This window comes from Biomphalaria glabrata, chromosome 5 (assembly GCF_947242115.1).
Source record: "Biomphalaria glabrata chromosome 5, xgBioGlab47.1, whole genome shotgun sequence".
In the NCBI taxonomy this organism is placed as follows: Eukaryota; Metazoa; Mollusca; class Gastropoda; family Planorbidae; genus Biomphalaria; species Biomphalaria glabrata.
The window spans coordinates 38,292,505-38,319,133 of record NC_074715.1 but is presented as its reverse complement, the minus strand read 5'-3'; the positions used below and the strand labels follow the sequence as shown (position 1 = coordinate 38,319,133).

General features: G+C 35.6%; 1 protein-coding gene across 2 annotated transcripts in view; it reads left to right on the top strand.

Moving 5' to 3' along the window:
• LOC106059395 (gastrin/cholecystokinin type B receptor-like) overlaps positions 1-26,629 on the top strand; it is a 134,743-nt gene that overhangs the window by 103,850 nt on the left and 4,264 nt on the right. For both annotated transcript variants that reach the window (XM_056030994.1, XM_056030993.1), the window contains exons 4-7: positions 648-743; positions 23,028-23,206; positions 24,179-24,364; positions 26,114-26,317. In XM_056030994.1, the coding sequence (XP_055886969.1) occupies positions 648-743; positions 23,028-23,206; positions 24,179-24,364; positions 26,114-26,317 (665 nt within the window). The remainder of the gene's footprint in view (positions 1-647; positions 744-23,027; positions 23,207-24,178; positions 24,365-26,113; positions 26,318-26,629) is intronic.

The following is a 26,629-nucleotide window of genomic DNA, read 5'->3' as shown; positions in this document are numbered from 1 at the left end:
AAATGGGAGAAGAAAAAAAGGGGGGGGGGAAGGATTGTTTATTTGTTAACTACAAAAATCAATAATCTCAAAATCGCTCGCTTGTCTTGGAACCCGGATGTTTTGAAATACAATATTCAATCTTCTTAAGAATGTTTCTCATACAAGTTATAGCGTTTTGTTTTTTAATGCTATGGTTTGTTCATTAAAAGTAGTCTATGGATTATTAGTTCTTCAAACCGAACGAGCGATCTTCAAATCATCTTATCAGAGCCGAGTTTGGCGCTGAGATAGTTCTCTGACCTATAAAGATCTATATTCCCGACAGATCCAAATAGAAGACATAAACTTTCCACTTAACTCGACATTACCGATGTCCTTGTTGATGGCACGGAATTCCAATTAGTCTTAGTGAGAGTTTAATGCTTTCTACCCAATCAGAGCCAGAACAAAAATCCCTTGTCTATCTTTTCGACATCAGGGTCCACCTAGATTGTACACACATAAAGTCGACCCAGCCAGCAGCACATTCTGGTCTGCGTAGCGAGTAGCACATTCTGGTCTACGTAGCGAGTAGCACATTCTGGTCTACGTAGCGAGTAGCACATTAATGGGTGACTTAACTAGTGATGCATTAGTTATATGAGGTTTTCATTTGTCCATTTCAGTTGCTGTGATCTGTATCCCTATGACTGCCATTAACTATGTCTACAACGTATGGGTCCTGGGCACAACAGCCTGCAAAATAACAAGTTACATGCAAGGCAAGTATATCTATCGACTCATTGAACATATCTGAACAGCGTATCGTGAACCGTGACTCCAGTGTCATTATGTACCTGAAAGAACATTTAATATATAAAGTAGAATGTAAGGAGTATGTATGTATGTAAGTATGTATTTATGTATGTATATGTTTATGTATGTATGTATGTATGTTTGTGTGTGTATGCATGTATGTATGTATGTATGTTTGTGTGTGTGTGTGTGTGTATGTATGTATGTATGTATGCATGTAGGCCTATAAATATATATATATATATATATATATATATATATATATATATATGTCCCGCATAGAAATAAAAACCGTTTGACCAATCTTGATAAAACTTAGCATAAATATTCCTTTCATAATGGCGGAGACCGTAGTGTATGTTTAATGTCCCTCCCACAACTGGAAGGCCCTAAAAATAAAAATGAAATACCTACATTTATTTCTGTTAAATAACAAAAATCTTAAACAAATTGGGTAAATCCGTTTTCACAGCAATTTAATTTAGATATCAATATGTCGGCTAAACTGGTAAACTAATACACATAATATTCTTTCATTTTCGTGTTAAAATTAAAAAATGTGAAGCAAACACTCACCTCTTTTGACACAGATCTAATTCCAATCCACTAGAAGAGTAATACCCAAAACTAAGGCTCGCAGGCCGCGGGTCATATCAAGCTAGTAGTTATATAAAAATGTACTCACTAGAGATTATGAAAAAGATTTTGTGGTTGTTCTTAGGGCGTTATGTAAACTTATGTTGTGACTAGATTAAGCTGTGTTTTACTATATGATTTACACAATACTTATTTGCTTTCTAACAAAGCTTATATCAAAACAACTGACTTCGTCTTTTTTGTCTGGTACAAACTTGGAACACCTTAGCTCCTCCCACTTGCCAGTCTAGGATCAAGTTGAAACTTTGCTCACAATTAGTCATTGCTCTTAATGAAGTACGACTCGATAAAAAAAATTAACAATTAATTAATGAGTGAAAATTATTTATTTATTTGGTATCGAAAATGGGAATTGTTAGACACCTTATTTATATAGGTTAGTTATTTAGCGACGCACCATAGAAGACGCATATTGAACGGGACTAGTGACGTTTGGGATATGTTGGGTTAGAGACCGGAAAATCAGTTAGAAATAGAATACTCCAGGGTAACGACGTGTTTAGTGACAGAGACTTCTACTGTGGCCTTTTATCAGAATAAATCTATGTGAACTTGTTCATCAGCGTTGACTACATCTCTTCATTCGTTACAACCGATGTTGTTCAATTCTGTATGTATTGTTGTTCAACTACACGGAATACACCCGAACATCTACACCCAAACGATTGCAGAGTAATTGGTTGACTTCAAGACAGCCTGAATAAGCAACATCACAGAATAAATCTTACATTTTTGACGTGTATATTGGTGTGAATTTGGAGCACTTCCCCTTGCCTGAGCCAACCAGGAAAACCAAAGACTTGGCAGAATTTAAAACTAGATGCATGACGCGTGCGGCGTAGGACGTAATCATCTTATTTATTGAAGTAGAGTCTGTATTTTATAATATAAGATAAGAAGATCAGCTAGTTTTTTTTTTTTTACAATACCTGCACTTAACTCTTACCTTCGTGGAACTTTCTGGGTGGGCAACGCGTGGAACATGGGCACGGATCTCGAAAACGGCTCCAACGAGTTTCTTAGAAATTTGAAAGCTGGTCTATGTCGTTGAGAAAATAGTAGCTCGTCCGACACACGGGGAACACTCTCATTTGACTGTTATGATATATAAAAAAAATTTAATTTGGTTTGGAGTTCAAGACATTTTTTATCGAAACAGGTCAGCGGGTATTCCCGGATGTAGTCAATGATGAAAGAGATAAATAAATAGACGCTCATTGTGTGCACCGTCTTCTATAAGTCTGGGTCTACGAGTCTTGCATTGACATTTTATGTTCATTTTTGTGTTCATTTATTATTTGTCTGAAGGAAAGGTAGAATCGGAGCGGGATAATGTGTTTGGTGGCATAGTGTCCTTGAATAGCATAACTTCATAATATCAGGCATCGTGTTGGTAATCTGACCAAGTCTGACGTCAAGTCTATTTTCTTGAAATGGTTGACCTTTGTAACTTTGTGACAGTAAGAATCTTGATCAGTTTAAAAGTCATAGTGGTTGTTGTAGATTTTGTTCACGTTCAGTTTGTTATTTCAATTTATCACCTTCACCTACGACTTTTTGACCGTTAGGAGCACCACGCAAGATCTGTCGACCGTCTTTCTCCATTCCTCTGTCTTTTGCCTTGGATAGAACCTCTTTCAATGCCAGGCCTGTCCATTCTTTTATATTGTCTTTTAATAGCTTTCTCTGTCTGCAAGCCCCGAAAATCTTGTAATACGGCCATGGAGCTTTAGTTTACATTTTTTTTACACTAGCTATCAGGTCATCGTGGGGTCCAATCGCTGTAGTAACCCTACCTACACTTTTTCACTTTATTGGCGCATGGGCCTACTAGCTAGTTTCTCCAATAGTTTGGGGACATTCAGGCCTCGCGGAAAACATTTTAGGAAACTAATTTAATTTAACTGACTACCAACCTGTTCCATAACCTGTCCACTAATTCACGTTGGATGGACATCTCTTAGCCAATAAAATATAAAAAAAATATATTTTTGGGAAATCAGAACGAAGTAATTAAAGTAATGCTATCCTTCTACTAGTCACGTGATTACATTTGTGTTCTATAATTGTTTCTTTAACTTTGAATAGTGTCTCATGAGAGTGAAGAGTAGAACTGAAACTATTTTCTTTTCTGAGAGAAGTCGTTACAATAGTAGCTCTCCTGGGCGCATTGGTTTCTAAACTTTCACTACTCTAACAAATCAAATTCGACTTTGATTACAATAAAGAAACAGAAAATATAGAAATCTCGAGCTTAAATCTCAAGAAACAAAACTTATCTTGAAATACTATCCGAAAAAAATAATAATTTGTTTCCTAACCTTCTCGGACTCATTTCTTGTTTTTTAACATCTGGACTTAAATAACAGACAAGCATAATATGCCACTTCCCCCCCCCCCCCCCCGCGTTATAAGAAAACAATCAAATTTGAGATGCCAGGGCACAATACAATGTCCAGATTTTTTTGTTCAGACAGACCTGAATAAAATGAACAAACAAACAAACAGACAAATGAACAAACAAACAGACAACCAAACCCACTGAAATTGTGAGTGATCTGAAAATTTTACTCTAAAAAAAATCCATTTCAAGGTTGTTTGACATGGTCTTCAAGGACGTTTTCAAATGATCTAATGTCTCACTCTGTATATCTTCCCCTCTCTTACAGTTCTGTCAAAAGAAATAATTGAAAACCATTTTGGTCACGAAAGTAAACTTCTTGATTGGTGCAGTAGATCTCCCATCTCTATCTGCAGTCGGAATAATGTCCATGATGTCATGATGTCCAAATAGTCCACTGCCTTTGACACGAAGACATAAAACAAATAGTCAACTTTTGATTAGACTAGACATAAAACAAAGCGATGTGACTGAAGCCAAGAGGCTCTAAAGAAAACATCAACTAGTCATTGGTATAAACAGACACAGGTAAAATATAAAAAAAAAAAATAAAAAGGGAAACAGCTCCTCCTATATGAAGCTGGTGTTTCGTAAGAGCGAAAACAAATAAATTAAAAAAAAAAGCGGAACATTTTCTACCCCGCCCAAATTCTCCCTCCCCTACCAAAAAAATAATCTTTTGTTTGGCATATGTATACATCTACTCAAAATCTGGACTTAGAAGACAGTACACAAAATGTTCCTCAACGTCTATTAATTTATTAAACTTATTTAATGAATAGGGCCTACAGGCAGAAATAGTCTGTTCAAGGCCTACAGGCAGAAATAGTCTGTTCAAGATTTAAATTAATTTTTTTTTTATACTTTCAAAAAATTATAATTGTCAAACTAGAGTATTTCCAGTGTATCTACATAGCTAGCAATTCTTGGATATACATCAACTGTCAAATTTCTATGAAATCGTTAGAGCCGTTTTCGATAACAGCGTCCACCCACCCAGCCAGAGACTATGAATTTGCAAGCTGAATAGAGGATTTGTAATAAAAACACATAGTTAACTTTCAAATAAAACAAAGCAAACATATACCAAGTTGAACACACTTCAACATCAGAAAACAAAACAACAAAAACAATTCTTTTCATTTGGACAGAAAGATAAGCTTTAGACATGCGAACGGAAACAATTTCAGTCGTTGCGTTCAGTGCTGGGGGCGCGCTGTAACATACAGTGTCATCCTTCACATTTCTGTCACGCACCCGGTCTCTTGTCTCAGACGTTAAAGTACACCAGTTTCACCTACACCAGTTTCACCTACACCAGACATCTGAGTGGATTTGTCTAACAGTATGTTGCCAAAGGTGTACATGGTCCAGGTATGAGACTAGATAGAAGTGTACATATTCCACTGAGACTAAATAGAAAAGTACATATTCCACTGAGTCTAAATAGAAGTGGACATAGCCACTGAGACTAAATAGAAGTGAATATAGCCACTGAGTCTAAATAGAAATGTACATATTCCACTGAGACTAAATAGAAGTGTACATAGCCACTGAGACTAAATAGAAGTGTACATATTCCACTGAGACTAAATAGAAGTGTACATATTCCACTGAGTCTAAATAGAAGTGTACATAGCCACTGAGTCTAAATAGAAGTGTACATATTCCACTGAGACTAAATAGAAGTGTACATAGCCACTGAGTCTAAATAGAAGTGTACATAGCCACTGAGACTAAATAGAAGTGTACATATTCCACTGAGACTAAATAGAAGTGTACATAGCCACTGAGTCTAAATAGAAGTGTACATAGCCACTGAGTCTAAATAGAAGTGTACATAGCCACTGAGTCTAAATAGAAGTGTACATATTCCACTGAGTCTAAATAGAAGTGTACATAGCCACTGAGACTAAATAGAAGTGTACATATTCCACTGAGACTAAATAGAAGTGTACATAGCCACTGAGTCTAAATAGAAGTGTACATAGCCACTGAGTCTAAATAGAAGTGTACATAGCCACTGAGTCTAAATAGAAGTGTACATAGCCACTGAGTCTAAATAGAAGTGTACATATTCCACTGAGACTAAATAAAAGTGTTCATAGTCACTGAGTCTAAATAGAAGTGTACATAGCCACTGAGACTAAATAGAAGTGTACATATTCCACTAAGACTAAATAGAAGTGTACATAGCCACTGAGTCTAAATAGAAGTGTACATAGCCACTGAGTCTAAATAGAAGTGTACATAGCCACTGAGACTAAATAGAAGTGTACATAGCCACTGAGACTAAATAGAAGTGTACATAGCCACTGAGACTAAATAGAAGTGTACATAGGCACTGAGACTAAATAGAAGTGTACATATTCCACTGAGTCTAAATAGAAGTGTACATATTCCACTGAGTCTAAATAGAAGTGTACATATTCCACTGAGACTAAATAGAAGTGTACATAGCCACTGAGACTAAATAGAAGTGTACATATTCCACTGAGACTAAATAGAAGTGTACATATTCCACTGAGTGTACATAGACTGTACGTAGCACACTGAATATAAAAATAATAGAAGTCGAAAAAGCCACTAATTGTAAATATAACTGCAAATATCCCACTGATTGTAAATATATCCGCAAATATCCCACTGATTGTAAATATATCCGCAAATATCCCACTGATTGTAAATATAACTGCAAATAGCCCACTGATTGTAAATATAACTGCAAATAGCCCACTGATTGTAAATATAACTGCAAATAGCCCACTGATTGTAAATATAACTGCAAATAGCCCACTGATTGTTAATATAACTGCAAATAGCCCACTGATTGTAAATATAACTGCAAATAGCCCACTGATTGTAAATATAACTGCAAATAGCCCACTGATTGTAAATATAACTGCAAATAGCCCACTGATTGTAAATATATCCCCAAATAGCCCACTGATTGTAAATATAACTGCAAATAGCCCACTGATTGTAAATATAACTGCAAATAGCCCACTGATTGTAAATATAACTGCAAATAGCCCACTGATTGTAAATATAACTGCAAATAGCCCACTGATTGTAAATATAACTGCAAATAGCCCACTGATTGTAAATATAACTGCAAATAGCCAACTGATTGTAAATATAACTGCAAATAGCCCACTGATTGTAAATATATCCGCAAATAGCCACTGATTGTAAATATATCCGCAAATAGCCCACTGATTGTAAATATATCCGCAAATAGCCACTGATTGTAAATATAACTGCAAATAGCCCACTGATTGTAAATATAACTGCAAATAGCCAACTGATTGTAAATATATCCGCAAATAGCCTACTGATTGTAAATATATCCGCAAATAGCCACTGATTGTAAATATATCCGCAAATAGCCACTGATTGTAAATATAACTGCAAATAGCCCACTGATTGTAAATATATCCCCAAATAGCCCACTGATTGTAAATATATCCGCAAATAGCCCACTGATTGTAAATATATCCGCAAATAGCCCACTGATTGTAAATATAACTGCAATAAGCCCAATGATTGTAAATATTCCTGTAAATAGCTCACTTAATGTTCACAAACATATGGGTTATCACCCATTGAGCGTAAATAGAAGTGTACATTACTTAAAGTGTGTTTACAAATATGTACATGTATATACAAGTGTATTAACAGACATTAAAATAGCCAACAGTAAGACATACTATGCATGTATACTTCTTTTTATTAGATTTTATTTCATTTTAAAGCTTTACCAAAAATTGGTATACATGATCATGAAGGTACTGACAATAAATTTAAGCTTAAAAATAAAATAAGGCCCAACATTGTAAACAATAGCTAGTGTGCAGTTCGTCTCAAACGAAACAGTCCTGATACCATGTCACACTATAATATTTATTAATAAATATAAATGTTGGACGAACCTTAAGAACTGAAAAAAAAAAATCATTTATAAAGGTTCCGATTGCACATATTATGCCAATGTCACGCCAGACAGACAGACTAATCTAAGACAGATTACTTATGAAGTAGCCCGAAATGGACCAATAAGTAATGCAACTCTTCTACTCGATCATAACTACTAAATAGTAACTATGTACTTAAGGTGATCGTCATAACATTAATACAACCACAAGGTGTAGACTATATGAAAGAATTGAGATCACCTAAACATTGTTTGCTATTGTTTGCTATTGATGACATAATGCAAAGAAAGGAATCATTGGAACTGAGACAAACCCGGTGCCATCATCTTTCTCACGACAAAATTGAATTGATCCTGGAAAAGATCAGGAAGTTATTCAATTCAGACAACTCAAGGACATTTAAGAAAAACATTGCCATTTTTTATGTCGTCCAACTCAGACGTTTAATATAGTAATGGAAAAATTGTAAACGTTTGTACTCAAGGTCACAGCTGTTGACCTTTTCCGTTCTGCTACTTGAGGAAGTGGTGGACATTCGGGAAATAAACGTTTCAAAACAAATTGTCAAAAAAAAAAAAAATTGAAGCTTTCCATTTGTTATACTGCAAGGGTTTTATTATACAGATGGAAAGGTTACCAAGTACCAAAATCTACGATTTTTACAATAACTATTTTTAAAAACCTACCTCCCCTGAAGTTTGTCATTTAAAAGTAGTGTATTTAAAAAAAAATCTGCTTGCATAGCTAATTTTTAAAATTAATTGGTTCTCTTTCGTAAAAAAAAAAAGTAGCCGTTGCATCAGAATTTAAAAGGTCTAAAATAAGATTATGTTCGATTTTTATTTTGTTTTCTAGTTTCTGAGATCTAAACGGGACGGACGGACAGACAACACAAAACCAATAGCGCCTACCCCCTTTCTCTATCCGAAAAAGATTAGAGAGCCTTTCAAATCTTTAGATAAAGAGCTGAAAAGTGGAAGAATATTGCATATAGGACTATTGTTCTATGGACTATATCCTATGGCTTAGGATGGTGGGATACTAGGGGAAACAGGTAATCGACTTCTCAGGCACTAAGTGTATGTTTGAATGGGGTAGCCAAAAAGGGTTTTGTTGAAATGCGGGCACATTTATTGAAAGGGCAAAACAAAAAACAAACACAACGGAGAGGGTGTTACGGCCAAAGTATTATGAGTTGCAGGATGGAATTAGAACAATAAAAGCGTTGTAGCAAGGGCCAAGGCCATGAATATCATATTAAATATATTGAATAAGAATTGACAAGCAGAAGAATGGTGAAGTAGTGTAAATAAAATATTTGTTGAGGCGGAGGGTTTAGGGGAGGGGAAGAGTAGTGATATTCGAATTTAGTGTCCTGTCACAGTCAATGTAACATAATATACTCGAACTTAGTGTCCTGTCACAGTCAATGTAACATAATATTCTCGAATTTAGTGTCCTGTCACAGTCAATGTAACATAATATACTCGACTTTAGTGTCCTGTCACAGTCAATGTAACATAATATACTCGAATTTAGTGTCCTGTCACAGTCAATGTAACATAATATACTCGAATTTAGTGTCCTGTCACAGTCAATGTAACATAATATACTCGACTTTAGTGTCCTGTCACAGTCAATGTAACATAATATACTCGACTTTAGTGTCCTGTCACAGTCAATGTAACATAATATACTCGAATTTAGTGTCCTTTCACAGTCAATGTAACATAATATACTCGAATTTAGTGTCCTGTCACAGTCAATGTAACATAATATACTCGACTTTAGTGTCCTGTCACAGTCAATGTAACATAATATACTCGAATTTAGTGTCCTGTCACAGTCAATGTAACATAATATACTCGAATTTAGTGTCCTGTCACAGTCAATGTAACATAATATTCTCGAATTTAGTGTCCTGTCACAGTCAATGTAACATAATATACTCGAATTTAGTGTCCTGTCACAGTCAATGTAACATAATATACTCGAATTTAGTGTCCTGTCACAGTCAATGTAACATAATATTCTCGAATTTAGTGTCCTGTCACAGTCAATGTAACATAATATACTCGAATTTAGTGTCCTGCCACAGTCAATGTAACATAATATACTCGAATTTAGTGTCCTGTCACAGTCAATATAACATAATATACTCGAATTTAGTGTCCTGTCACAGTCAATGTAACATAATATACTCGAATTCGCTTGCCCAAGAATGTATTGGGGAGAATACATTTATACTTTTTATTGTTAGGCTCTACAAGTTCTAAAAATATACACTATTTGTCTGGGAACAAATCAACGGGCGTAGCCGGTGTGTAATGCTAGTCTATTGTATAGTGATGTAAAAAAAAAGAGTGGTATCCCTTTATATGATTGAGTAAAAGAGTGCAAAGGGTCTTACTGAATTTGTGTGTGTATGTCATGAGATGTTATTTTCCATACCAAAGACTTGTTCTGAGAAGACATTTGGCTATTTTGATCGGTTCCCGCAATGGAAAAGCTGCTATTAGTGTTTTCCCGTTTTAAGATACTAGAAAAGATATTAAAAATTTAAATAAAATCTCGTGCAACAGCTACTTTTTTGTTTTCTGAAAGCAAATAGTTTAATTTTTAAAATTAAATATGTAAGCATTTTTTTTTAATAAAAAAATAGACCACTTTTTAAAATGAAAAATTTAAGGGGAGGTAAGTTACTACGATACGTTGCTAGGAGGAGATCTGGACATTAGCAGAACTAGTTTTTGTAAGTTACTTGAGTTAAGGCAGCACGAACATTCTCGTAGATACCCCCCCCCCCTACCCCCATGGGTCCACACAAAAAAAAATCGAAAAAACAAAACAAACAAACTTGGTGCATGAATGTTGCGCGGTACAAAAGCAAAATTGGAGATAAAAAAATTCCCAAGGCTCCAAATTTATCATTGTAGAAATAAATCTGGTAGAGTCGGAGAAATTAATTTTGTGAGGACCAAAGCTAACGACATAGTGATTTCAAACCCCCAGTGGTTTGCTGTACGTGTACAGAATGCTTTGAAATCGCGCTTCGGATTTGTAGTTCAGTTTGTTCTCAAGTAGAAAACAACGCCAAATGATTTTTTAAAAAATGTATTACTTTAGTTTAGAGTTTAGACAATCAAATCAAACCATGATTTGAATATTCCTTCTTTATGGGCGAATCTGAATGTGTGTGATAACACAAACTTTTTTGTCGTATTCTTTAAAATCTAGATGTGTATCAATATTGCTATCTTATTGACATTAGATCATATAATTGCCATCACATCATATTATAATTGACATCACATGATATAGTTGACATCACATGATATAGTTGACATCACATCATTTATGATTGAAAGGGAGGCAAATGTGTGCATCACTCAAACCCGTGAAGGCTAAACTAGATCTTTGTGACCAGCATTCCTAGATAGAACCCAACAGAGACAAAACATGCTACAATTACATGTCCATGCAACGATAAAAGAAATAGGTAAATTAGCACCCAAAGAGGGAGAGGGGAGAGGAGAGGTAGAAATAAACCCACGTGACCTTGACCAGGCCAGGTCTGTGGAATGTTTTCCCGCCAAAATGACATGAAATAGGCGCACTAATGTTCTATGATTGTCAATCTACTATTGACAAAGTGGTCCACATTTCGGGCAACCCAAGATCAGCTCGGGTTTTTCCTCAGCTGTCATTCTGTGTTTTTATTTTCTGTCACGCGATTCTGTATTTTGTAGTAGGTTACGTTTCTTGTCCAAATGTTTCCAGTGTATTTTGTCAAAGTGGCGTATTCAATATCAGATGAAGTTTTTGTTGCTGTTGTCGCTCTGTGTTTGAAAACTAGATTACTCTTACCAATAACTTTGATAGTCTATCAGAGGCATATAGCTAGGGTATTTGATGACCGGTGCGCAGCTTCTTATTACGTCCGCCGAAAAGAGAATTGAAATAAGACTACAAGATTTTTTGTTTCAAAAATAATATGTATTTATTGTTTAAGTATTACTAGTACGCAAATAAAAGTATTAGACATAAAGATATAACAAATTAATCTATTTCTGGAAACAAAAAGTATCAATAAACTTTATCGAAACTTATTTTGTTTCTTCAGCTATTGTTCAACTGACAAAATTGCCAAACTATTCATTCTAGTAATTCTTGATTAACTTTAGTCTCTAGAACCTTTGCGCGCATGTAGTTACCTCCATTGTCAGAACTATGCGAACCAAGTTGACGGTATTTAGGCCTAAATCATCGAACCTATTTCTATTTTATATAAAACACAAAAGCTCAGCAAGCCCGATTCGAACGTTCGGGGGCTTATAAAGAAACTGTGACAAACCAGTTAAAAGCATTTTTCACTACTGACGAAATTTGTTTTTCTCCGTGTAGATAGCAGCGAAATCGAAATGTAATGGTATGCATCTGCCACATCACAAAGTTTTGTCTGAAACAATTCGGTCCAAAGAAAAATAAATTCTCTTCGAATCTCTTTCTTGTGTGTCAAAGTGTCATATAGAATCTTTATATTTTTCTCCAGATACTTTTTATGCTTGTAGTTTTGCACTAATTCCAAGATATGTGCACACATTTTCGACAGAGGGAATACTGGTTTCAGCGATGTCCTAACCACTAGTAGTTAAAAATGTCTTTAAAAAACTTTAAAGCTTTCAGTTTAATTAAATTCGCAGTCTCAAGTTAACAATCCTTGTTTACCAAACTTATATCAACTCACTCAGTCTGTCTGTCTGTCTGGTAAAAAGCTTGTTCACGTTACTTCTACGACACCCAATCTTGGATCAAGCTGAAATTTTGCACAATTTTTCTTTTACTTATTAACAAAACAAGAATACAGATACCCTCTTCTTTCCTCCACCACCTTTTTCCAGCTGGTCCAGTCAAGTGATAGGATCATAGCGTTGTGAGAAAGCTAAAAGCATGAATTAGCGCTAAACAAAAACTATTGATAAAAATATTTGTAATCGCACAGACTTATTAATGGTAGTCTAGGTCTATTACAAGTTTAATGACACGACAGATCCAAACTAACTGGTACGACTACACTTAATAAAAGTTTAGTTTTTAAAAAAGAGTATTTCTTCGGTCTTTTTTTTTTTTGAAGGTATACTTACTACTCGTTTATTTCTCGACTTATGACATTCGCCAGAAGAATCAAACCTTTCAAAGCTTCTTTGTCTTGACATTTGCTGATTCTGGATGTCTATAGAGTTCTTTGAATAGACACTCCATATGCTGGACTGTTTCAGATCCTTGAGTGACATTCAAATGTAATCTGTAATGACTTCAGGCCTATGTCGCTAAGTCTAGAGTAGATATCCTGAAAGGCTCGAGGGAATAGGAACTTAATACATACTGGAGGAGGTTTGATGTCACTCATAACTTGATGTCCCGTGCGGCCCGCACTACCCGCACGTAGATAGCGAAACCTCTATATTCATCATTAACTCTAATAATAAGGCTAGACTTTTAGTCCGAACATTAGTGAGGAATGCAGTATTTCCCGTGGCTGCGCAGTCCCAGCTGTGACCTACATATTTTGCCACAATCAGGGCAAGCATAACCATTGTCCGCAGGTGGTCGATTTAGATTTTCTTTTCATTAACTCTAAAAATTCATTATTAGCTCTTATAGTCATCATTAACTCTAGTAATTCATCATCAATAGGTCGATGTAAATTGTCAGACACCTACTACACTGCTCTCTCTCTTCTGTTGAAGTCACTGAACTATGTATTTTGACGTTATGCGCCAGTCTGCTTTTTCATTTGTCATTGTCCTTGACACTGATTTGTAAATTAATTGAAAATGGAAAATGGAAAAGGCTTCCACACCTTATCCCATTCTCAACGTCCCACCCTCATTCGGTCAATGCTGTTTGAGGAGATGATGCAATAAAGATGATTGATTGATTGATTGATTGATAGATTGATTGATTGCCTTCACTGAGTAAAAATAACGAAAAAATTATTTTTTTTTAATTTTACTACTATACAGATACTTGGGTTAAAACAGAAAGTCATTCTTTTTTTTTTTGTCCATCTCATGTTTAATGTATTCAATATAATTGTAAATTCTCAATTTCAACCCAGATCTAAAGTTGTTTACAGTCAGACGGGAAAAGAGAGGGTCATGAATAACGGAAAAAAAAAAACCAACAAGTTTTCATTTCACCGCCATCTTAAGTCTGAAGTATCTACATAAGTCTAAGAGAAATTGAACATGACGTCATTTTGATCCATCTCTCTCACGTGAACCCAGATGTTGTGTAGACCGCGTAGCCTTCTGATCAAGTTTGCTATTTCAAGGCATGTAAATTTCAGGTTGGAAATAGCAACACTTTCTGACTTGCATTTCTAGAGCCTCAGACAGGCCGCCACATCCTGAACTAGTTTCTACTTGACTGAGAAAACAAACAGGACACAATCTCATCATCTTCAACAAAATAATCACGTCATTCCGCTAGCTGGACCTCGGTGCTCTTCACCCAATCTACAACCACCCCAACCCTCTCATAAGGTTCTCGAAGCCAAGTAATGACTGTGGTCAGCTAAGATTTTTAGAAGGTCAGCGCCTTATGGGTTTCTGTTTGGCATTTTTTTTTCTTTCCTCTGATGAGAATGTGACATATTCAGAGCTACTTTGAAAAGAATTTTTTTAAGTTGAGAATTATTTTTTAAAAAAATACAATGATTTGGTTAAATTTGGTGACTTTCAACTCGTATGATTTGAGTGTGACCTGGTGTCTTAAGTGCTCAGGGTGACTTTATGGCAAAAAAATGAGTGCAAACAAGTTTATATGACCTTCAAATCTATGATTTAGACTGAAGAGGGGGTGGGGGAGACCTAAGGAATTCTTGCCTTCGTTTTTATATTGAAAGTATGATACAAGGTTAGTAACTGAGTGTAAAAATCCAATGATTAGGAATCTCTATATGTATTTGTAAATGTAATATTAAACAATAGCTGCCGTGTGTGATATGGGCCGCCCCTGACTGTCATCAAGAGGTTGAAACTTTTCCACTACCTTCCTCTGCCGTCCTCTATTAGTTTCTGACAAAGACTTAGAAATAAACATTTCTGATGAGAAATTAAATGGAAATCAGTGTCAATGACAATAACAAATAAAAAGCAAACTGGAGCCTAACATTCAGAATACATAGTTCAGTGACTGAAACAGAAAGGAGAACAGTGTAGTAGGTGTCAGAAGTGTCTAACAATTTACACGTTAATCTCAATGGCAAAGAGGTGTTCAGCTAACCAAAAGGCGTAGCATAAATGTGGTGAAGAGGTGTTCAGATAACAATGGTCTATCATAAATGTGGCGACGCGGCTTTCAGATAACCAATGGTCTGTCCTATATTCTGTCGAGAAAGAGCAATGATACGCCTCTACGTTCAACTCGTCTCTAGCCAGATAAGACGTACTGGTCAGCGTGACGGTAATATTAAAGTTCTGCTTCTTCTGGGCCCCTGGGCCTAATGAATCGGCGAACAATGCCGGAATCCCCGGTTGTGTTCTGTGGGTCAAGGTCAAATGGAACTAATCAATCATGGACGGCCTAACAAGTTTCATTGGAAGAGGTTGGCCAGAGAGAGAAAGGGGGGTAATCTGTGCCCATTTTGGTTAAGAATAAAGTTGTAATTAGAAAATTGTAGTGTAACTGAAGGATTTTTTCCTAATGCATCAATCAATATTTATGTAAAAGGAAAGATAATATTCGTTATGTAGGGAAATCACTCAGTTTACAATCTTCTCTAAAAGCTAATACCCAACCAGAGGCGTAGGGAGCAAAACGTGCGCCCAGGGCAAGGTACTTTATAGGCGCCTCACCCCTTTTTTCCATGAACATCTCAAAGAAATAAAGGCTTATAAATAAAAGATATTAATTAATAATATTATACATATAACAAATAGGTGTAATCTATAAGAAAAGATGCAATTACTACAATAGTTTTACTTCTACAAAAAAAAACTCTTTTATTTGACATGCTAAAAAGAGCTCTGGATACTCCATGATGTTTCCGAATTTTTGAAATCGATTTTTATCAAATTCAATTAAGAGTCGGTAGTAAAAATGTGTTGCAACTAATATCATCCTGCATAAATCTTGTGATTATAGAAAATCTTCCTCTAATCGCTGTAAAAAAGGGATGTAAATCCTGAACTTTGTAGGCCTAGAAATGTTAACATTCTAGCATTTGAGCATTACGTTCGTAATGTCTTTATCGAAATGTGGAGTGCCTAATTCTTTGTCTAAAAAGGGTCAACTCTGAAGAAAATTAACTGTTCTGACTGAGTGTCTCTAAAATCTGAGTCTTCTTTAAAAGTAAAAGATCTTTATGACAAGATCTTTTGGCAGAAGTTTCTCACAAAAAAAAAAAACAGCATGAAAGGTCCTAATTAGTAGACGGAACGACTTCACTTAATGTTGTAATTTTTAAGCATTGATAATAATATCATTTTTACTTGACTAATATTAAAATCTGGATTATAACTACTACAGTTATTTGGCGCCCCACAGTTTTGAGAAACGCTGGCCTCAGAATTTGAACAACTCACAACAAAGGAGAAATAACATTAGAATAAAATGAAAAAAACAAAACAAAACAAGGTTACAAATACAGTTTGTGTGGAAACACAAACTCAAAAGAATCGACCCCCGAAGTGGTCTTCACCAGGATTCGAACACGGGACTTCGGGTTCCAAGTGCTTAACCCTCAGCCACAGCATCTCCATATATTCATTTAGCGTACACTTATATTTTTAAAAATAATAATAATTAATCTTATCCATACATTCTAAATTAATATCATGTAACATGTAATAAAGAGAAAGTAAAAAAGATTTATTCTTCTTACAAAATCAGATAAATTGGCAACACGGAAAAAAAAATGTTGACCTACTTTAAGCTATAATTGTGTACCAATGACTTAACAAGACTTTCCCCTCGCAAATAAAAATTAATATCTCTATTTTTATTTGCCATACAAACTAGACATAGATCTAGTTAGGTCTAGATTTAAATCTAGATTCAAGATCTAAGTCTAGGTGTAGAACTAGATCTAAGTTCTTAACAATTTAAGTCTAGATCTAGAGTTAGATCTAAGTCTATATCTAGATGTAAGTCTAGATCTAGATCTAGAACTAGATATAGAATTTTGATATAGAATCTACTATATCTAGACTAGAACTCTTATGAATTTACACGTTTAATCTTCAAATTACAAGACCTAGGACAATGTTATGATCATGAATAGTAGGCCTTTTGTTAGCGGGTAATGGTGTACTATGCTGTTCGTATCCGATTCATTTCTTATGTGATACTATTGTGTATATTTATAATCTATATATATTATAAATATATCTAGATCTGGGCTCTATTTAGTCTTATTTAGGGTGTAAAGTGTAGGCCCCTATAATGAGGATATGTCAAAACTGCGCGCTATAAAAGTAGTTCGTTATTTTTTTTAAAACGAAGTTCATATCAAAATTCTTTTTTAAAACAACATTTGAATCAGTATTCTATTCAATGAATTAGTTAATACATGGAAAATTTATTTTATAATGATCCATTGACACCTTTACCATTCTGACCTTAGATGCTAATTTTTTGTACCAATACGCGAATCTATGGATGATGCTTGAGTTATTGATGAAAAAGTCCATGACCTTTTTAAAGAAAAGTTACCTCCCCTGAAGTTTTTCATTGAAAAGTGGTGTAATTTTTTTGAAAAATTTGCTTGCATATATAATTGTAATAATTAGATGGTTCACTTTCGGAAAAAGAAAAAAGTTACCGTTGCATCTGAACTTTGAATGATCTAAAATATCATGATGTTCGATTTTCATTTTCTCTTCTAGTTTCTGAGATCTAAACGGGATGGACGGACGGACAGACGGACAGGCAGGCCACACAAAACTAAAAGTGTCTTTTCCCTTTCGGGGGCCACTAAAAACAACAACACTTGATTTTTGATCTAGATGTAGCAAAACATTGTCTCTTTATTGTCTATGTAATTATTTAAGTGAACTCTTTCATAACAGTTTTAGTCATCTACTGTTCACAGAACTATAATGTATAATCAGATTTGTTATTAGTAAAAGATTTTTTTAAAATTGAAAACCTGTTTATCCTTGTAGATGCCAATTGAAATAGTGTCATAAACACAGCGCATTGCATCCAACATCAGATATAACGCGTGTGGAAGTCTCTTATAGAATTAAAATAGACATAGCAATAATTTATTAAACAGATCAAGAAACGCAATAAGTATTTATGTCTTATGTAAAAATGTTTGTTATTTAAATTAATTTTAAATAACTAAAAATTTCCAGAAAGTCATTTTTTTTTCGCAATATTGTATCCGACCAGAATATGACCAGACTGTAAAACAGACTTAACAATCAAATTTGCTACCAGACTCTCAACATGTCATAAGACCACACTACGACTACATTCTGTAGAACTTTTACGGTACAAAGACACGAAATAGATGCATGGGATATTCATGATATAAATTCAGTTCTCATTTTGCTGCATTTTGTTTGTTACTGATGTAGATTTTGATCAAAACGTTTTGCTCCTTTAGCTTCCAATCACCCCAAGCGCAACAGAAGACGAAGGCAAGTGGGGGTCTCATCAATCCTAATCACATACCGCAAAAATCTGTTAAATATTGATATATAGAACACAAGAAGCCATGCAACAAGATTATTTTAAAACAAGCCAGCCATATAGCTTGTCAAGACAATATAATAAATTTCTAACTTTCTTCTTATATCAAGGAAAAAAAGTATAGTTCCCCTTTCAGACCTTGCGATCTATAAGGCAGATGATAAAAAGGTACTTAGATTCTGAGCCCGATGGTTAACGTGGGAGTCATGTGATCAGCACAAAGACCAACCGCTTTTACTTTTCCAACTAAGGTCAGGTACCCATTGGAGCTGAGTGAGCTCAGGGACATATCGAAAATCCCAATATTCAAAATCCCAGTCTTCACAGAGATTCGAACCCTGGACCTCTCGGTTCGGAAGCCAAGCACTTTACCACTCAGCCGCCACGCCCAACAAGGCAGTATTAGAAAGGTCTATCTAGTTCCGTCTTGACACCATAATACCATGCCATCATAATAACATGACACCATAAATACAATGGCACCATAATACTATGACACCATAATACCATGGCACCATAATGCCATGACATCATAAATTACCATGACACCATAATACCATGGCAACATAATACCATGGCAACATAATACCATGACACCATAATACCGTGACACCATAATAATGTCATCACACATTAAACCACATCTCACATTCTTTTTCTTTTTCATTTTGGTAGTGTGTGTAGTTCGGCTCAAAATTTACATATTGCCAACCCAAGAACGTCCGCGACATCGGATATGTAGCCTAAATGTGAATAAATAGTCGTGTGTGTGTACGCGTGTGTGTGTGAGCTGTATTTCGGAGATATGTGCTCGCGCACACACACACACTCCTGCGCATGAATTAAAGATTACTAACGATGGCCCATTTCTCCCTCGGACCCCAATACTCAACCTCAGACAATCCTCGAGTGACCTGAGGTCGCTTAGCTCCCCTTACTATATAAATGATAGTAGAGACAAGAAATTGGAAAGTCGCCTGTTAGCTCTTCTTTCCCGTGGATCTCATGAAAACTACAAATGTGGTGCCTTCTTCTTTTTTTTTGTAAACCTTGGTTTGCTATAGATGTGTATATTACAGAGAGACAGACTTTAACTTTTTTTAATTGCCTAAATGAAAACAAAGCAAACAAGCAAAATATTTTTTAAATATTTAAAATAAAAATATAAAAAACTAAGCTTATCTAGGGAAAGAGCTCCTTGTGTGCAGAATATCTCTCAACACCATAAGATGTGTTTCCCTTTTTGATATAAAACAAACTAATTTATTATTTTTTTATTGATTCATTTTTTGTTAACAACAATGAATTAAGGTGCAAAAGTTTCAACTTGATCCTAGAATGAGAAGTGGGAGAAATAACGTGTTCAGAATTTGTACCAGACAGACAGACAGACAGAGTTGATATTACATTTTACCTATCCATTAGTCTTTTGGACCGTTGGGGCACCATGCAAGATTCGTCGACAGTCTTCCTGCATTCCTCTCTGTCTTTTGCCTTAGTTAGAACCTCTTTCAATGGCAGGCCCGTCAATCATTTATGTTGATATAAACTTTGTAAAAACAAGTTTAAAAAAATGAGCTGGATAACTCTATGATAGCTCAAGGACTCAGCATTTTGTGATAGCCCTTGATCATGGTCAAAATGAAAGTCTGACACTCAAAATGACCGCAAAGCTTTAAAACCTACGAGGAAACTCTCATACCCTGAAGTCCACATACGACCTTGAAACGGCGGAAGCTAACCACTTAGCATTCATGACCTCAGTCATACCAACCATCTGACAGCTGGCTAGATACTGTACTTAATGCTGACCACGAATGACGTTACCGGTGAGAAAGGAGAAAAAACATTTGGAGATTTTTTTTTCTTAAGTAAATATCGAGGTCAACTGTCTCTCGGCCTTCAGATAATACTTGTAAGCGACTTAAATAAACGAAATCATCTCAACTTTCGATAATAAATCAGCACATTAAGTAGAACTTTAGTTTTATCAGACCCAAATGAAACAGTTCTACTGTCTGCTACTTTTATCTAAGACACTTCCTTGGTAAAAACAGACGGACACAGATTACTATCACAATGTACTTAATATGAAGACATTGACAGGTAGTGTATGTATTGTTTTTTGAATCCATGTTTTAGTGACTGACTTCCTGGTTGTCTAGTATTCAGAAACCTAAACACTGTTATAGTTTTATATTTTTAAAAAGTAGCTGTCTAGGAATACATAATGTTTCGGTCATTGAAATTTATCATTTAAATTGAAGTAGTAGAATTATCGCTGGCTAATTTGGATGTAGATACAAATCACTGTATAATTAGATTTTTGTTTCATATCTCTCAGCGATCAAATTAATTTGTGTTCATTATTTTCCCATTAAATTTTAAATTATTCTGATAAAATCCCGTTAATTCTTTTTTTTAAAATGTCCTTTCATGACGCCCATGGGATTTAAACACATTAATTATTAGAATATATTTTTGATATTTTGTCGTGTTTTTTTTTTGGCACATCGGCACAATTTAGGCCATCTCGTGCCCATAAACCCTCAAGGGTTATTTCCCCATTTATAGCTCAAGATCTAAATGTTATACTTTTAAGTTATTAAAAATGATTAATGTTTATGTCTTGATTTCATGACCTTTTGGCCATTTTAAATTATTTGCTTACTTTCATCTTTTGAATGTCTTCTTGAGTTTAGAAATGCGAGTCAAGAGAAAGTTTTTCTGGAACATTGATTCTAGATGCTTCGTGTCTCCACTAAAAAGGGAATTAAAGCAGGGGAGATAATTAAGAAGTAACATTTTATTATGACTTCCGACTCTCTAGTGTTCGGCAACCTTCTTCTGTTAACTTGTTTGAGAATGTATATGTTACGGCCAAAACTTGAAATCGGCCAATTAACGATCTGGCCGGCCATTTCGCGAACTGGCCATTATCGCTTCACATTTACCGGCAAATGCGCGAAATGTCTGTCCAGATCACGAATTCTAATCTCTTCGACTACGCCTGGTTGTTGAATCACATATTCCAGAACTAGCGGAACAAAACAATGTATTACCACCGTGACACAGCCATTGTCTAAATTTAATTATTTTATTGGAAATTTCTTTTTATTTTAAATTATTCTTGTGTTAAGGAATAGAGTGACCTGGGTAGTGGTTCTGTAGATTTGGAATACCCAGATTTAGTGGAAAGTACCCAATGATACAAGACTTAATTGGAAATCTCTTTCGTATTTCTTTAGATATTTTAAAATTAATTTTGAGCAAGAAACTTTAACAAGGTCTTAACTCGCATGAGTATTGGTAGCAGTAAATATGTTGTTTTCTATGGCTTTTCATCCTTGCTTGGGGGCTTACAACTGAGTAGAGTGACCCTATAAGTCGAATGTCTGGATGTACCGACCTACATACCATGCTGGTGCTGAAGGTTTAAGACAAAAAGTATCACAATTAGCCTTACCTACGTCATTGGCGACCTCCACCTTCCCAGAAGGTCTGAACTTCACCTGAACGTCAATACGTCATTGATGTAGTCACATTTAATCCCCCCTATTACTTCTTGTGGCTAGGGTCATTCAAATCTTGTGGCTACCAGGATTGTATCTAATATGTCGAGAGACTTCTTCTTCTAGCCAGCCGTGAGGATTAGCAAAGTATTTCCTTTACTCTTCTCTCTCTCTCTCTCTCTCTCTATCTCTCTTTCTCTCTTTTGATTCCTCATTCTCTTTGCATACTTTCCTTCTATCATTTGTTCTCTCTCTCTCTCTTACTTTTTTTCTGTCTTTTTCTCTCTTTTCTTTCAATGTTTATTTCTCTACTATTCACTCTCTTTATTTCTCTTTGTGACTCATTCTCATCTCTTTTTCTTTCTTTCTCACAGTTTATCTCGTTTTTATTTTCTCTTTTCTCTTTTTCATTTCTTTTTTTTTCAGACTCCCTCTCTCACCTCTCTTTTTAATCTCTTTTCTTTCTACATGTTTCCTTCTCTCTCTGATACTGACCACACGTCATCCTGTCTATCTCTGTACCTCTCCCTTTCTCCTACACACACACACACACAAACACACGTTTTAGATCAAATGCACTTGAAGGCAAGGTCTTGAAAATAGAACGCAATGTGTGTCAAAGGTCAACAGAAAATAATTTATATTGAAAACCAAAAACTAGTCAGCACTATGAGAAGTCTATATGTCCACGTGACCGCCAGTGGTCTTCATTGATACATCGAAAGTTTCAGGGAGACGAATGGAGGTAATATTCAAGTCATTCTGTATCAATTGTTAGGCCAGAGATCAATTGTACATAAACTACTATCGTAATTTCAAGGTCGAACCCAAGGTCAATGTGAAAAAAAAAAACATTATGTTTCATTCAAATAAAAATATATGTAATGGATTCCTAATAGGTTTGCTAATTGAAAACATATAACATTTTTAAACAATGTAATAGATAGAACACATGTAATAGACAAAACACAAATTATAGATTCTCAAACAATGTTTACTTTTAATACCATAATAGTTCATTCATTTATTGTTCAACAGGTGTATGTATAGTTGCCAGCATACTGACCATTCTCTTCATGAGCTTTGACCGCTACTTCGCCATACGGCATCCGATGAGAAATCGTCAGATTTTCACCGTCAGCAGGGTGCGGCGACTCATCTTCATGACCTGGTTGACCGCCGGTGTGGTGGTCATGCCTATCGCCTTTGTTAATGAAGTGAGTAGACCTCTATTTGTACCAGACTACAACAGCTCTACGAAACATGGAAACGAATCCCGTGAAGACACCTGACAATGAATAGTTTCATGATTGTGTGAACGGGCGAATGGGTCGTGAACGAAATAGATTTTTCTATTATTATTAAATACTAGTCGGATATAAACCGTGGCCCGCTGGCCTTAATTTGTATAACACCGATCTCTTAATTAGGAAAAAAGAACAACCTATAAAATTAAAGCACATGCGTAAATATAGATATGTATAAATATGTTTATTTTAATATTGTTAAAGGTTAATTTTATATAGAGTTAGATCTAAAATATAAGGGATATTTGTGCCATAGTCTTCAACGACTAATAATTTCAACTCGATTTGACCTACATCCAATATAAACTGAGAGGTCAACAGAAGTGCAGTTTTTTAGTATTGGAAGGTCTAGTAGTAAGTCAATAGATTAATAAATTAGATCAATAACAATAGTGAAATCATATTGGAGCATGTCTTTCCACCAAACAAATGTCAAGTTATTAAATGTAAAAAAAAAATTCCACAGATTAGCATTTTCTGAACATAGATTTAAGTTAGAACATCAAAGATGTCAAATAAAACAAGTTGAGAATCTCAAAGCTGGTTGTGTATTTATCGTATCACAGTCTGCTGACAAGCTGGTTGTCATCCAAAAGCTATTAAAATAATATTTGACACAGCCTCAAAAAACGTGCCCCCTAATTACCAAACTTTGAGGAGCTCTGAGTCCGATAAAGCTCCCATTGTATGCGTGATAACTTTTGTACAAAAAGTCATGCAGAGTTTTTGCCCTTGTTATAAGATACATCTACTGCTAAACCACGCTGTCAAAGAAGTCGCTGTATATGTGAGAGATTGTTTGAATATTTTTTTTAATCACGAACATTTTGAATGCTTAGTCACTTATAGTAGAGCATACACCATTTTGTCTTCTGCCCACAGGTCATTAAACACGCTTTAGTCAGCAACAGCTACTGTACAGAAATCTGGCCAACGCACGTTATGCGCCAGATCTATGACATCTCCCTGGTCGTCTGCATATATTTGGTGCCAGGGGTCACATTGGTCGTTCTCTACATTCTCATGGGATGCCGGCTGTGGGCCAGGGATACAAACTTGCAGAGACAGGTTAGACACACATTGCATGTATAGGGTGGTTCTTTTGGACGGGGAAGGTGAGGGGGGTGGGGGGTCGAAGGGAAGTAATCACGTTTTACAATTACGGTCACGATAAAAATTGACAGTTACTTCCCTGCAAGACAGCAATGAACTTTTTTTTCTTCTATTTCATATTGCCAGTGGCGTAGCTAGGGTGGGGGCGGGGTGTGTGTCTAAATTTGAAAATCCCCCCCCCCCCGGTCCCCACTTTAGAGGGGCACACAAATGAGAGTACGAAATTTGTTTTTACATTAAATATTACGCAATTATCTACTATCATGATGTCGAATGTCAAAATGCAAGGGCTCCAAAAGAAGTCAGGCCCACCGGTCCCCAAATCCCTAACTACGCCACTGCAACAAGAAAGTAAGGATTATTACAAAAACACTTGAACATACTGATTTACACAAGTGCACACACAGGCGAGGGCGTAGCAACCATGGAACAAGAGGGTTCATTACACCCAGGCGGGGGCCTGCAGGGGTTGTTGAGGGATCAAATATTTGTGTATGTGTTATGTCATTAAGGTAGCTTTACTAAATTTACTGGTTTGACATTATACCTCCAATATTTTTTTTACAAAGCTTACATCAGCTCACTCTGTCTATTTGTCTGTCTGTGTGTCTGTCTGTATACGTTGTTTCTCCTACACCCAATTTCGGATCAAGCTGAAATTTTGCACAATTATTTCTTTTACCTGACAGCAAAGGAATACATTTTAAAAAAAATTTAACTAATTAGTTGATTGACTATTGGTAATAAATTAATTAGAATGGTATCTCAAACAAGAGAAAGAAATAGTACTTGACTGAAGTGGTGGTATTGGCTGAATTAGTCCCCTTTATGGTAGACTGCCGTCTCAGGCTTAGTGAACAGAAACATGAAATAGAAACAAGAGATAACTAAACAATCTTACATGTTCATTGACTCTTTGCTAACAGAGTTATTACCGCGTTGGCTTGAGAGGCCTAGGAAGGCTTTGGCCCACAAGGTCGAATTCGGATCGTTCCTTTTTTTAAATAATACATTTAAAAGGCGATAATCCAGATGCCCCGTTCTTTCTCCCCCTTTCCAACTGGTCCATACAAGTGATAGGATCATGGCGAATTAAGAAAGCTAAAAGCATGAAATTGTGCTAAACAAAAACAATTGGTCGAAAAATATTACTAGTCGCACAGATTTATTAGTTAATCTGGAGTTTTGTGAGATATTATTTGATTATACTTCTAAATATTATCGAATGAAAAACTTTTGTTTAAAGGCTATATTTGGTATATAAATGTGGTTTCACGGTCTTGCATATGTATATATTTTTTTTCTTTTGGATTCTCTTTCCATTTACCTCCCTTGCAGCCCACTGGTTGATCCTCATCTCGCCCATCAAGAAACCTGGTGTTCAATTTTGTAGTTTGTAGAGAACAGATGTGAATGTGTGTGAGAGTGTGGATCCTCCCTACACACAGACAGGGAAACCTTTATTAACACTGTTAACTTCCTGGTTCGTGCTGTTTGAAAGTAGGTCTCAGCACGGAGCCGTGGAACATCGTTTCCTTATGAATTGTATTATTTTTTACTTATCGCCTTCAGTAGCTCTGTTACACATATATATATATTCTCTTCTTAACTCATTTTTTTAAAGTGCCAATTTTTCATTCATTTTTGTTGTTTTTGACCAGGTTTTGCTAAATTTATTTTTTTTCATTTCTTCGTCGTCCCCAGAACTCCATCAGTCACCAAGATGAAGTCCTGTTGGCCAGGAGGAGACTGGCCCTCATGCTCATCATCGTCTCCCTTCTCTTCGCCACCAGCTGGCTCCCTTATCACATCATCAACATCTGTATAGACTTTGAGATCGATGCCTCTGGTCAGCTCATATTGACCTACCCGTTCGCCATACTCCTTGGACATTCCAAGAGTGCACAAGTATAAACTTAATAATAATATTTTGTTGTTATTTAACAATCTGGATTGTGTATGAAATAACAAACAAAACACAGGGAGCTAGATTCTAGGGACTTAGATGCTCTGTACCATGAAGCTCACATAGATAAGGTTTAGATTCTAGGGACTTAGAGGCTCTGTAACGTGAAGCTCAAATAGATAAGGTTTAGATTCTAGGGACTTAGATGCTCTGTACCATGAAGCTCAAATAGATAAGGTTTAGATTCTAGGGACTTAGAGGCTCTGTAACGTGAAGCTCAAATAGATAAGGTTTAGATTCTAGGGACTTAGAGG